Genomic DNA, 13030 nt, shown 5'->3' with positions numbered 1-13030 from the left:
CTTCACACCCTGACCTGGAGACAAAACTATCCATGTACTTCATGGTTCTTTCACTTTTGTGATGTACGAGCATGTGTTCCTCTAACTAGGAACTCATCTGCAGAACCCTGGGAACCCCAATGGAGCAAGGAGTATTAACCTTATTTTACAAATTGATAGAAAGAGAGATATGTCCACACATTTTGAGCACTCATGGTGATCCTTGGGCCCTGCTTTTTCCAGTTCTGTTCATTGATAGAAATGTGAGTTCAAAAGATGGACCTCACTAACCTCATTTACAGGTCTCAGTGCTTACCATTGCTGGAAATTCAGATCCAGAGTCCCAGTCATCCAAGCAAACCTGAGCAACGCTCAAGGCACAATTGCAGATGAGAAGTTTGGCTAAAGTATCTGTGGGAGAGGCAGGCAGAGAATTTGGTTTACCTGGACCTCTCATAGCCATCTCAAACATGACATTATGCTATGTTCTCCATCCTCCCTCTCATTTGCTGGACAAGCCTGATTTATCTCCCGAGTAGAAATGGTGTTGTGCACTGAAGGAGGTAAGGATCCTATGAAACAAGGTAGTGCACATGTTCATGCAATTAGAGGATGTGTCATACGCACAAAGGGGCTTTAAGGTAAATTGAGGTTACAAAGCAAATACAATGACATAAATAAGACATAATACACAAACAATAACGCCGTGGAAAAAAACCCAAATTAATTAAAATGAAAGGTGGTTATAAAGAATGGTTTCCAATAGCCGATCTTATGTGAGATCCTTAGCTACTGTAAGTCATCAGCAGATTTTAGTAGAGCAGCAGCATTATACATCACCTGGGATATGCTCTTTGCCTCTTGTTATTTTCTTGCATTTGAGTTCAAAAGAAATGCATGCAAGTTTGATTATAAACACTATTCTTCATTATCAGACACACAGAAAATTAAACTGGGCTTCTTAATTGTTGCTCCTGCTGCAAAAGTCTTTGTGAGTATTTGTAATGATATACATCTGTCTCATTGGATTTCTGATTTGGATGTCACATCTGTTTTTTCATTGGTGCTCATAAAATATTAACATCCCTGTTGTAGCACTTAAAAGTCCCATTGTATTAGGGAATTTATGTCTTTCCCTACAGCAATTACATCTATTTGCTGAACACCGACTGTTAGCCGTTCTTCCAGTCTTCCTGTTTGTGGAAGGGAAATTTGGGTTCTTTGTGGAGTTGTTAAGTGGCATTCTTCGTCTTAGGAAGGATCAGTGACAATTGGAAATAAATAAAGAAAGAGGCATTTTAGAAATTAGAGGTGGATTCTAGCTAATACAGATTGTATTGGTACTATTGTAGCCCACAGTTTCTTTAACAGAAAACTCAAAGTCACTTGGTAAAAAAAAAACTAAAAGAGATCCAAGTTCTTTTTTTCTGAATTGCCGTCATTATATGGCATATAGTTAGTGAACTCTACTTTTTCTCCCACCAACCTCGAAGGCAGCTCACTTTGTAGAACTGGAGCAAAGTGAAAAGTGGCATGTCGCAGTGCAGGGACCGGTGTGTGACAGTTTCTGGGTTTCCATAACTATTTTTTTCCCCCCACCAATAAAGAACGGTCTGAGTGGAATGGGGAGGTAAAGGGTCACTCTGTTCTCCAATTATCTATAAATCATTATTTCTACCACCTTTTAAGAAATACCTATTTCCTCAGTGAGGTGCACTTGTAATGGGAAAAAAGCTATCTGTGATGAATAGCCTCCTCTTCCCAATAGTGCCTTCTGCGTGGAAATGATGGGTCTGAAGACAGAGGGCCCACATCACCGTGAATCCACAGAGTCTGAGCTGCTTTAACGTGCCGGCAGCTCCTCCTTTGTCCTGTGGCTTAGAGCACATGTTTCTCTACAGTTACTTGAATTCACATGTATGACCTCTACATTTGGGCCGGTGATACTACAAACCTTAACTGCCCCCCTCTTCCTCACAAGAAGATAACAAAGAGGAATGAGGCCGTCTTAGGCATTAAAGCAAGAGTTATGCTGGTTTTGCTCTTAAAAATACAACACTCGCACACCTTCCTCTTACTGTATGATACTTTATACACTTCTTAGGTCTCCTCCAGACACTCAACTACTTGCTTAATTTTAAGTAACTGATTTGCATATTCAGCTATTACAATTGAAAGTGTAAGTCCCATATGCTGAAATATCCATCCTCCTGTGCGCATGCCTTTACAGGGAGAGTAATGGTATACGGAGGTATTGGGCACTTAGAGAGCAGGACAACAAGCCTGGACCATTATATGCTTGTCTTTCTCTCTCCGTGTGAAACATCAACACAATTAAAAATGCTTTCTTTCAAAAGGGTAGGGATTTGTATAGTTATCTGGAGGGCTGGCAACACTGTTGCCATTTAAGGAAATGACAATCAAAATATTTGGGGTTTAGTTTTGTGGCTTGTGCTGAATATGTTAACATCTGGAGTAGGTTTCGGAAATGTCACTTTCTATAGACTTGATAGGGATATGTCGTTCAATCCCATAAGGCCCCCAGCTTGCTGCTGCTTGGATTGCAAAAAGAAAAGGCCAGAAAAGATAATATACTTGGACACAGCCAGCATGAGTTTGAATTTCCTTCCCTCAAGTAATGCTGCTTGTGCTGATGGAGCTATGTGTTTACAGCCCCTGGTAACAAGAGGGTCTGTATCCCTGGAGCTGATACACAACTATGCGTAAGTATGTCCCTATGAAATACGTATTGTGACACCTGGCAATTATCAAAGACATTAGCTTACTTCAAAGAATGTCAGTGGTAGGAAAGAATTAATTTACCCTTATTCCATTTTGTTTCCCTTCATTCTTCTGCATAATATGGTATTTACTTTGATTCCTTTTTAGTCCAATAAATGCATAACAGCTTGCCCTGACATAGTCCTGGGGGCCTTCACTTTAACTAAAAGCCAGGTCTGTGAAGACCTCAATGAACAACCCTTCCAAAAGCCGTTTGATTTAAATGAATCATATTTTTTAAATGGAGAATAATTACGTTTTCTTCAAAGCAACATGAACAAACAAAGCAACCCAAAAGGCCAGACTTTGATCTTTGCCAGAGGATCGTCGCTTGATGCGATTCTCCTGTTCCTCCCCCTGATGGCCCATGGTCAGTTCTGTGGTGCAGAGAAGAGAGCAGAGCCAGCTCCCCAGAGCGGTGAACAGGGACATGCCACCCCGCGCTAACACCGGGGCTTCAGAAGGGCTCTTTTGGTCGTTTAATCCCAGCCACAGCTAACTACTTCCAGGGCATTCCAGGCAGCTTTTCGTCTAATTTGTAATGTGTATATTTGACATCTAACATTTCTTGTGTAGGATCCAGGATACGTGCAGCCTCTGGTTTCCCTCATGCCCTTAAATGCCATGTGGTTTCAATTGTGTTAAACTGTTTGAGAACATAGAAATTGTTTTTCTGTTTTTCTGGTGATGTGTATCTTGGATCCATTCAGTGAATATTTGTAGTGTAAAATATTGCTCCTTCGATACATTTTGTATTTCACTGTATTTTACAGTCTATTATCCTGAACAGCTGAAAGCCTTAAGTTGGGTGAATAGCCATGCCGTTCGCTTGGTTTTTTTCTTCTAACATGAATAAACTATAGCATTTCTGTGTTAAATGTTTGAATACCTTTCATCTCCCCAAAGGAGAAAGAAGATCTTCCTCTTGCTTGTTTGATTGCTAGCTTCTGTCTTGTCTTCTGACAGCAAATGGGACCTCAAGCAGTCAGCTGTCTACACCCAAATCAAAGCAGTCCCCGATCTCCACACCTACCAGCCCAGGGAGCCTCCGTAAGCACAAGGTATTACGTTTCTTATACCTTACTACATCTGTTTCTTCCTTAGTCTGCTCAGATTTGTACGACATTTAAGTCATGGCCATATTCTCTGGAAGCACAACTCCTTATGTAGAAACAGTGGAGAATCTGGCCCATTACCTAAAAGAGTTGTCACTTGGGGCTCTAGCAAGATGATGAACAACAAATCATTGGCTTGTTTCTTCCACTGGAGTTATTAATGTGTGCTGGAGATCATCCATATGGATCAGAAGAGATAACTTAATCCTGAGCTTGTATCACTATTTGAAAAAGTTCACGGGTTATTGATGGATATGATCTTCATATAAATCCTCCTCTCTTGAAAAGCCTGAAGTGTTGGCAAATCTGGTCCATTAAACAGCAGAAGAAATGCAATGTTACTGAAGCTCTAAGACGTTACTTTAATGATGCTTCTCAAGGATTTTTTTTTTTTAATTATTTAAGGCCTGCTCTGTTTTACAGGAAATAAGTGATTTTTTTACAGCTGGTGTAGTAATTGTGTTCTGGGACAGTAGCTGTCTTCCCTGGTAACAAACAGGGTGTCTAACACTGTTAGCACGGCATCCTAGTAGAGATCAGTAAACCTGTGCTGTCTCATAGATAATTCATGTATTGATTTATTTAAAAGGTATAGCAGCAGTCACAGCTTTTTATGTTCCTGTTATTCAGTGCCATTCTGTGCTGAGTCCAGTTTGTCATTTCCATGGGCTTTCTCATTTCTGGAATAGCCAGTGTTGCTTCCAACAGTCATTACTTGATACAGAAATTGGAACTTGGACATAAATGTAAGTGTGAGAGGAGGTCAGTGGGATTTCTCTTTAGTAACCAGAATGTACCTCTCAGCCCAAGTATGACTTTAAAAGCATTGACTTGAAATTCTGGAAAAGTAATTAAAAAATTCTGATAGTGATGAGGTTTTGCAGTCAGCCAGCCACACGTAATCCACTGTGGTCTAGATTGCACAGGTTGGACTCATTTTGTTTGAGGATTATGTTTTTTCTCAAAGTGAGGAGTGGTAGCAGCAGCTGGACTACAGTTGTTATGATGGTGGAACAGAGCACAGAGAGGTTGATGGGAAGAATCCCCAAAAGTCCAACAGGCTTTGGATTACACCTCTAACGTGTAAAATTTTGGATCGCAGACCTTTGGACACAGAGGTGAATGGTACTGGGGGAGGCTGGGGTGGACTTCTGGCTTCTCAAAAATCAGATCTTTAAAATATTCCCAACATATGGAGAGGCTGTAGTCACCCAGCTTTATTTGAGTTTCTTTAACAAAGGCATAGCTGAATCCAAATGAAATCTGTGTTTTCCTCAGGACTTCACTCTGATCACAGCTGCTCAGTCTAAGTCTGAGGAAAGGCACCAATTTTAGCACAATGGGTCCAGATTTATTATTAATTTATAATTGAGAACAGGATCTGGCCCATAGTCCGAATTCAACAACTGCTTGTGTGTATTTCAGCACAAGTAATGCTGTAAACTGCATCCTTTGCTTCAGCCATCAAGAACCTAAAATACTTTCCAAGCACTATCTCATTTAGGACTTTGGAGATGAGTATTTGCTTCCCGGTAAAGGCAAGTAAAACTCACCTTCTTTAATGTTTTCTGTATGTTTTCAGCTGGCTGATCTATGACCTTTCCGGTGAAGCCCCTAGAATATTTGTAATAGATGGCGACTGCTGAGGGCAAAGCCAGTCCATCTATGAGCTTCTCCACTAACTTAAGCCAATCAGCAAACACGAACGTAGCACTTTAGGTTACCAGAATATTCATGCATCATTGTCTTCCTCCCAGGAACAATTTCCTGCTTATGATGAAATCACTTTTCTTTTTTTCCCTAAATGATAAATGCTTAGGTTGAGTTTACCACAAAGTCGTATTTTACCTCTTCTTATATCAAGATTATTGTGAATTTCCTTTCTGTGTATTTGGGCTTTTCTTCCTTTTGCTCACAGTTATTACCTGTGTGTGGGTCAGAGTTCAGAAAGGTCCAAGGACAGCTTTAGCCCTTGGGCAGGTTTGTGTACCTACTTCCATGCAGAACTTTAAGGAAGTGGAATAAGATGGTTACCCCAGAAAGGGACCCTGGAAAAGCTTGACATTCAGCATTTGATCCAAATAATAAACTTGGGATTATTTTCTTAACCCTTCTAATTGATCAGAAATTACTTAAAATAAAGAATAAATCATGGAACATGTGATTTTCCTAAAGATTGGTAGCTGTCAAATCAAGGTAAGACTCTTCATTGTGGACTTAGGTTCAAAGAGACCTGTTTAAGGAAAGGTCCTGCTCTTTCATGCATGTGCTATAATGGACACATTGATCCAGAAGCGATAAAAAAATACTTCTCAAACTTACCACTGAACAGTCATCTTGCTCCACTGTGCAAGTAACCTGCCTTGATTTTAGCCTTGAACGACCTGGACAACGGGTCAGCCCGTCCAGTAACCAGTGCACAAGCCTCCCACCCTGTCCCTACCAACTGCATGGAACTGGACCATTCGACTGCTTCCTTGCACATGACCAAAGGTGGAAACTGATTGTGTGAGTTAACATTTATTTCTTTCTTTCTACAGGACTTGTATCTGCCTCTGTCTTTGGATGACTCTGATTCCCTTGGAGATTCCATGTAAAGCAACACGAAGCTAAATGTCCATATTGCAAGCTTTGTTTAAGATACAGTAGAGTACTTCTGCCAAAATAAGCAGATAGGTGACTGGTGCTTTCAAATCAAAGGACACACAGTTATATGTCATTTTTTTTCTGTGATTTATCCTCCGTGCCACAAATCAACACCTACCAGTCTATAGAGATAGAGGGATACCATTCTTCCAAGTCATAGGGATGCAAAATGGACATTGCGAGCAATTTGGGGCCAATATGCCAATGATCCTGTGCATTTCCCATTTTCTTCTGTTATTTCTTCTTCTGCTGCAACTATGTAATTTTCCTAGTGTAGTCAAGTAGCTCCCCCTGGAAGTGTGCAAATGGATCGCTTGCTGACCAATTTGCAAGCTCAAGTAGAGCAAATTATATTCTCCACCTGTCCAAACTGCCAACATTTGCCAGCTCACCTGCTCCTCATTTCCAGCCCTGATTTTAGCACCTGCATACTAACGAGTATTGTTTTTATTGTTGGAGGGCAGGAAGGGAAATGACTTACTAGTTTGATGCTTCATATGCCAGCAGGAGCTTGGATGAGATTAGGAATGATTGCATAAGATGCTAAGTAAGGTTAGTACAATAGTGATTCAAATACTGGGATTTTTTATTAATGATTAAGCAAAAAAATGTAAGTCAGCTGAGTTATCTGGAGTGGAACACCTTTCATATATGATCCAAAGATACTGCTAGCTGGTAACAAATTTTTATACCTACCCTATGGTATCTCTCTATCTCTGTAACAGTAATGCCTTGTGAACAGCCAACACTGAAAACACTGTGAAAATTTGTTTTCAGGTTTGACACCCTATAGGTCACTTTTTATAGCAAAAAATCAATACACTTTTTATAAAGGAAAACCTTGTATCTGTGTTTTGGGAGTAAGGATTCAAGCTCCTTCTTTTTTATAAAAGCTGGTAATTTTCTTTTGTTTAAAAAACACATTCAGAAAAATGTACAAAAAAAACCAACCAACAACTGCAAAACAGTAATAACAACAACTCAGTTTAGAAATCTTGTCATCGCTGCCAAAACAGACACATGTAGGGGGGAAAAAAGGTCAATTCAAAATATTGAACGTTTTGATAGTTTTTGTAATGTTTAAGACTACATATTTGGTTTTTTAGACTTCAGTATTCCTAACTATGGCCAAATTCTCTACTTACGTAACAAATGGAATTTTGTGGTGTTCAAAAACCCGTATTTTAAGAAACTCTTCTATCTGACAAAAACAAACTTACTGTATTTAGAGAAACCTTTTGCTTTTATTAATCAGTAATGACTCCTACAGAATGCAAAGTTCATCTATTCACGCAGGGCTGGTGGTTTTTACTACGCCGAAGTTTTGTCATAGGCTAGCTGGCATTGCCTCCCTTTCTCATGGAATAAGCTTTTGACGAAACTGATTATTACAGAACTTTACCTAAATGAAATCTGTGCAATCAAATCTTTCTTTGTTGCTCTATTTGCCTTCTTTTCAACATACGCACCTATTCCCTATGCCTTGCAACCCCTTGTGATTAGAATGAATTGTAACGTTGTGATGTTTGATGTTACATGAATGCTGGGTTGTTCCCAAAGCCACTCCACGTTTTGTTTGCTTGCATTGCTGGTATGAAACAATCTGTGCAGGCTGCATCTTTAGAGGTTCATGTGATGATACATATAATGCAACTTAAAAAAGAGATTTTCTGAGAGAGGCCAGGATTGGGAATTATCAAGGGGTCACAGTTATCATGCACCAAATTTGCACCCAGTAGTCTTAGTGCATGATCATTTACACCCAGAGTTTTGCACAAGAAATCCTTTGTTCCCACAAATAACTTCATTTAATTGAATAACTCTCTGACTATGCGACTGCTAAATGATCGTTTCACCTATTGTATATAGAATCCTGGTTTTAGTTCAAAGGCTAAGGGCTCATGTTGAAGGTTTGTGGGGGAAAGGATGGTAGCGCGGACAAAGCATAGGTGCAGTAGTCAGGACACCTTCATTCAGCCCTTGGCGTTGCTAAATTTAGTGTCTGAACGGGAGCAGGTCTCTTAATAACCCTGTGCCTCAATCCGTCTGTCTGTCCCTAGAGGGACAATACTGTTCTACCTCACTGGGGGTTGTGAGGCCAAATGTTGGTTAACATTTGTAAAGTGCTTTCAGATCCTCTAACAGAAGGTGCTGAAGTATTCTGGGTGCAGATTTGGTTATGGGTGCTAATTTTTGGCTATTTAACCCTGTGGGTGCTACTGTAGACACTGGTCATGAGAAAATAGGACTTTTTAAGCATAAGGATGTCAAAGGCCATGGTTATGCTAACAGTATTATTCATCAGAGCTTTTGTCTTAGTAAAAGCTTTAGTGGGACGGATAATTTGACATGCTTTTACCCTCTCCTCTGTTCTGTTGGTGGAAATCTCAGAGTCCCTCCCCAGGTCTCTGCCTTTCCAGGGACCCTGACTACTAGTCATGACCCTGCCTGTTAGAGATGATGGATTTGGACGTCAGTCGAAGGTGTTGCCACTGCAGTGACACAGGCCGTTCCTGTCATAGTCAGGGTTAGCATGCCCTGCCACCTTTCTCTGCGTCTCTGCTAAACCAAGAGACCAGCCATGAGATCACATCTAGGTTCTCTTGCTATTCAGTACGGGACACTCACCACAGATCCACCAGGAAAACCGAAATCTTTGATATCCATAAGCAGACTGGACTGCTAGAGCTGATGGTGGTAGGAAAGGCGTCCGAGATGTGCTTTCATCCAGTATCTGTGAGTTCAGTTTGTGTAAGATAAAGAAGGATCCCAAGGGGTGAATGAACCTTTGGATGGATGGTTGTTGAGGTAGCTGTTGAGAAGTGGCTCCTTTCCTTCCTGCCACAAGTAGTGTTTGGTTATTTGAAGATGCTCTTCCTGGTGGAATGTGCTAAGGAATCACTGAGGCCTTCTTCCCGAGCTGCACCTAGTGACACTTCGAAAACCTGATTCTGCAAGTGCTCCCTTGGGAGTGGAGTTTTGTTTGCATGAGGATCATCCTGGGGTGGGGCTGAGCCCAACAATTCCTTTAGGGAATTAGGGGGACCTTGAAAAGGCCTAAAAGAAGAAAAAAAAAAAAATTGTTCAGTGGGAAAAATAGCCATTCAAACCAGTAGAAGCCACAAAGAAAACAGGGTATGAGGTCAAACTCCCAAGTTTTAAAAAACGATTTTCTAGGTAGAAATGCCTGGGCAGTAGAAGTCAGTGAGCATTTCAGCTGTATCATATAGTTAAGTCTGTATTAATGCCAATATTGCATGAGTTCTTGTACAGAAATGCATGTGGAATGTTACCTACATTCAAAACTAGTTATCTTTGGCTTTGTAGGATCCCTAACATAGATTTGAATACAAAGAGAAACAATGCACAGGCATCGTACCTTAGTCATTTAAATACAGGGACAGCCCTGATTCAGGAAAGAACTTAAAGACATGCTTAAATTTTAGCACGTGCTTTACTCCTGTTGATTTTTCACGAGATATAAGCTTGGGTTTGGTCAGAAAGCTTTCCTGAACTGGAATGAATTAGTAATTACTTTCAATAGACTATAATAATTGCAGACCCTAGGAGATCCTGGAGCAGATGATAGTAATTCCACTATATACTCCACAGAGTTTACCTTTTTTTTTTTTTCCTACTTTTACAAGCACATAAAACTCCACAGGATATGAGGATTTGCCATATTAATTCTGCTATAAAAACCCTGTCTAATTTCCCTCATGAGGCTGCCTTTAGTGTTTTCAGAGACTAATTGAATCACTAAGACTATATTGTTTTAAAACAATACAGTATTTAAAAACAAATCGGAGAGACTCTTAAAGTACTAGCGCTTTGTTTCTTTGAAATCTGCCTTTATTCAGTATCCAGTACATTTTAGCAAATTTGCATATACAGTAAAAATACCTGTTTCAGACACACAATCATTAGGAAGGAATTAGAGCGATCCTCTCTAGAGGATTGATACATTTCAGACATTCCAGTGATGGTCTTGGCTTTAGAAGATCAGGGCAATGCAGCAAAATCTTCAGCCTTAGGATTTCTGTCACTTGTAAAGCATTTATAATCCTGAATTTTCTGGGTTAAAGCCTCATCTGTTACAAGATTTGGAGCTAGTTCAGTTCAGTTCAGCTAAATAGCCAACCAAGGCTCTACACCTTGAAGCCATTTTGAAAGAGTTTGGTAATGGGATTTTACCTTGGTCCACTCTGCAGTGGGAGATGGAAATAGCTTTTGCTTACCATTGTCTGTGTTTCCTATATCTGCACATTATTTACAATCTTCTCAGGAGCTAGAAACACCAATTGTGTTATTTTCAGAGACAACAGAAAAATAATTCTGCTTAGAAAACAACTTCCACATCTTTCTTTCACATTTAGCTAACGCACACGTATGCATGCAAAAAATTGCACACAGTCTAGCTGTTACTTCTCTCTCATTTGCTTGAACAGTACTTTTGAAGAGAAAAAAGGGAGGTAGGACCAAAAATTGTAGCAAAGAGCAAAACAGTGTTACACCCAGGCATTTTTAATAGGAAATAATGGTATAAAAGTGTTAGTTTCTCTTTATCCATATGGATACTGATGACATTTTCTAGGATGCCTTGTGTTTGCTTTTTCATGCCATGAGGTCAGTGCTGGTCTTCTTGCCACTTCACAGAACACCTTGTGAAATTGCTCTGTAAGGCCATGCTGAATCCCTACACAGATGCTCTTCCAGCGACAGCCATCCCTGGAAGTTGCATCCTCTCTGCAGGGGCATGGTATGGACTTTACAGTATGAGACTTCTTTATTGCAGTGAGAGCACGAGTGTATTTTGTCATTGACTTCAGTGGTACCCCACATCCATTCAAGGCAGTTGGAGAGTTGTCTTTTACGACAGTACAGGCAGAATCATTTTTAGAGAAAGGAAGAAAAAATAGCCCAGTAAAGTAGGTATGAAATTAGTCCAGAAAGTGTCTCCTCAAGCTAAGACAATCCACAACCAGAGAAAAGCTATATAGAGGTGCCTTTACCACACATGAGGTGCTGATCATGACTAAGACAGAACAAAACAGCTTCTTTTTTCTAGTGGTGATTTAGGCTTAAAGTTATTTTTCTGGTTGCTGATGGAAGCAGGCTGGAACAGTATTTGGGACTGGTGAGGTTCTTTGTAGAAGCAAATGGATGGCACAAGGTAAGACCTTTTTCTGTCTACCTAGATAAAGAGTGGGGTCAGTCCATGCAACAGGATTAGTGCTTTACAGGAGATACCTAGATGAGATCCAGCCAAAACACCACCTTGGTGTAATGAGACCAAGAAGGTTAAGACTTTAAGTGCCTTCCAGCATGCTTTGGGCTTCAGAAGCAGGACTATACATGTGCCCACCAAGGCCTAGGTAAAAATGGCCTTGACAAAAGGGGACAAGACAGACTTTGATTCTTGAGATACTTATCCCATCTTTCATTTATTCAACCAGCTCTTGAAAATTACTGTCTCCAGAATCACAGATTTCTTCTGGCTGATGCCTCTGTCCCATCTGTGTGAATCTGAGCAGGCCTCTCCATGGTATCTCAGGAAATGTTAAAGCCGAGTCTTGTGTCTCACAGTGCAGCAACTCCTCACTGATCGTGGAGTGAACTGGGCTGGGTTCTGCCGCATTGGTTATCAATTCTGTTGTTCAGATATTCTTCACCCTCCTTCTTTGCTCCTGGCTTGAGATACGGTGTCTTTCCTTCTGGATGCCTCCAGGTGAAAGGCTGGGGCCAGCAATGCGTATAGACCCCTCTTTTTGTTTTGTTTTGTTTCCTCTGGAACAGATCTAGTCATTTGGTGTTTGTCTGAAGGTTTAGGGCCAAGCTGACAAAAAAACATATTTTAATAGGGAGAGGGGAGATGCTTAGAGGCTGTAACTGGGTGGATGGAAAGGCTTTTTTTCAGCAGTGCCATTGCACAGCTGCTCTGACAGAATCCCAGTTGCAGGGTGGAGTATGAGTACTATGTCTGCAGGTGAAAATGCGTAGCTTTGGGGTCACAGACCACTATCCATCCCTCAGGACACTCTGTTTAGAGAAGGTTAAAAACACTGACACCAATTTTCGGTTAAAAACACTGACACCAATAGATGAGGTTCTGAGCAAATGAGAATCAAACCTAGTGGATTCAGCAGTGGCATTTCAGAGCCATTGGGATTTCAGAGCTATTGGTCTTTGGCATAACTGTGGACAGATCAGTTCTCCTTGTGCCATGGTGTCCCAATGCATAAAGAGCTGATCACAATACTTACCTCCATCGGTAAGGTCCTTTGGGATCAGCTGATACAAAGAGCTATGGAAGAGCTTGCTCTTAAGATTTATTCATTACTTAGCAAAGTCTGAAAACCTTATAGAAGCAAACTACGGTCCATTGTCTTTGGCAAGTCTTTTCAGCAACTCTGGCTCTCTCAAAACTATGCTGTAAAAATGCTTCAATATTTTACTGATGATGAAAAACAGACACATCATTTTTAGTTCCCCCAAAACCCATGGAGGAG

The 13030-nt window shown here is 40.6% G+C and overlaps 1 protein-coding gene across 2 annotated transcripts in view; it reads left to right on the top strand.

The window, feature by feature from the left end:
- The window catches only part of DCX (doublecortin), a 78293-nt gene extending 68713 nt beyond the window's left edge, over positions 1 to 9580 (top strand). For both annotated transcript variants that reach the window (XM_075161819.1, XM_075161818.1), the window contains exons 6-7: positions 3727 to 3821; positions 6416 to 9580. In XM_075161819.1, coding sequence (XP_075017920.1) covers positions 3727 to 3821; positions 6416 to 6472 — 152 coding nt within the window. In that variant the 3' untranslated portion in view covers positions 6473 to 9580. The remainder of the gene's footprint in view (positions 1 to 3726; positions 3822 to 6415) is intronic.
- The last annotated feature ends 3450 nt before the right edge of the window (positions 9581 to 13030 follow it).

This window comes from Calonectris borealis, chromosome 13 (genome assembly GCF_964195595.1).
Source record: "Calonectris borealis chromosome 13, bCalBor7.hap1.2, whole genome shotgun sequence".
In the NCBI taxonomy this organism is placed as follows: Eukaryota; Metazoa; Chordata; class Aves; order Procellariiformes; family Procellariidae; genus Calonectris; species Calonectris borealis.
Note: the sequence above shows the minus strand (reverse complement) of the source record. Positions and strands in the feature narration are given on the sequence as shown.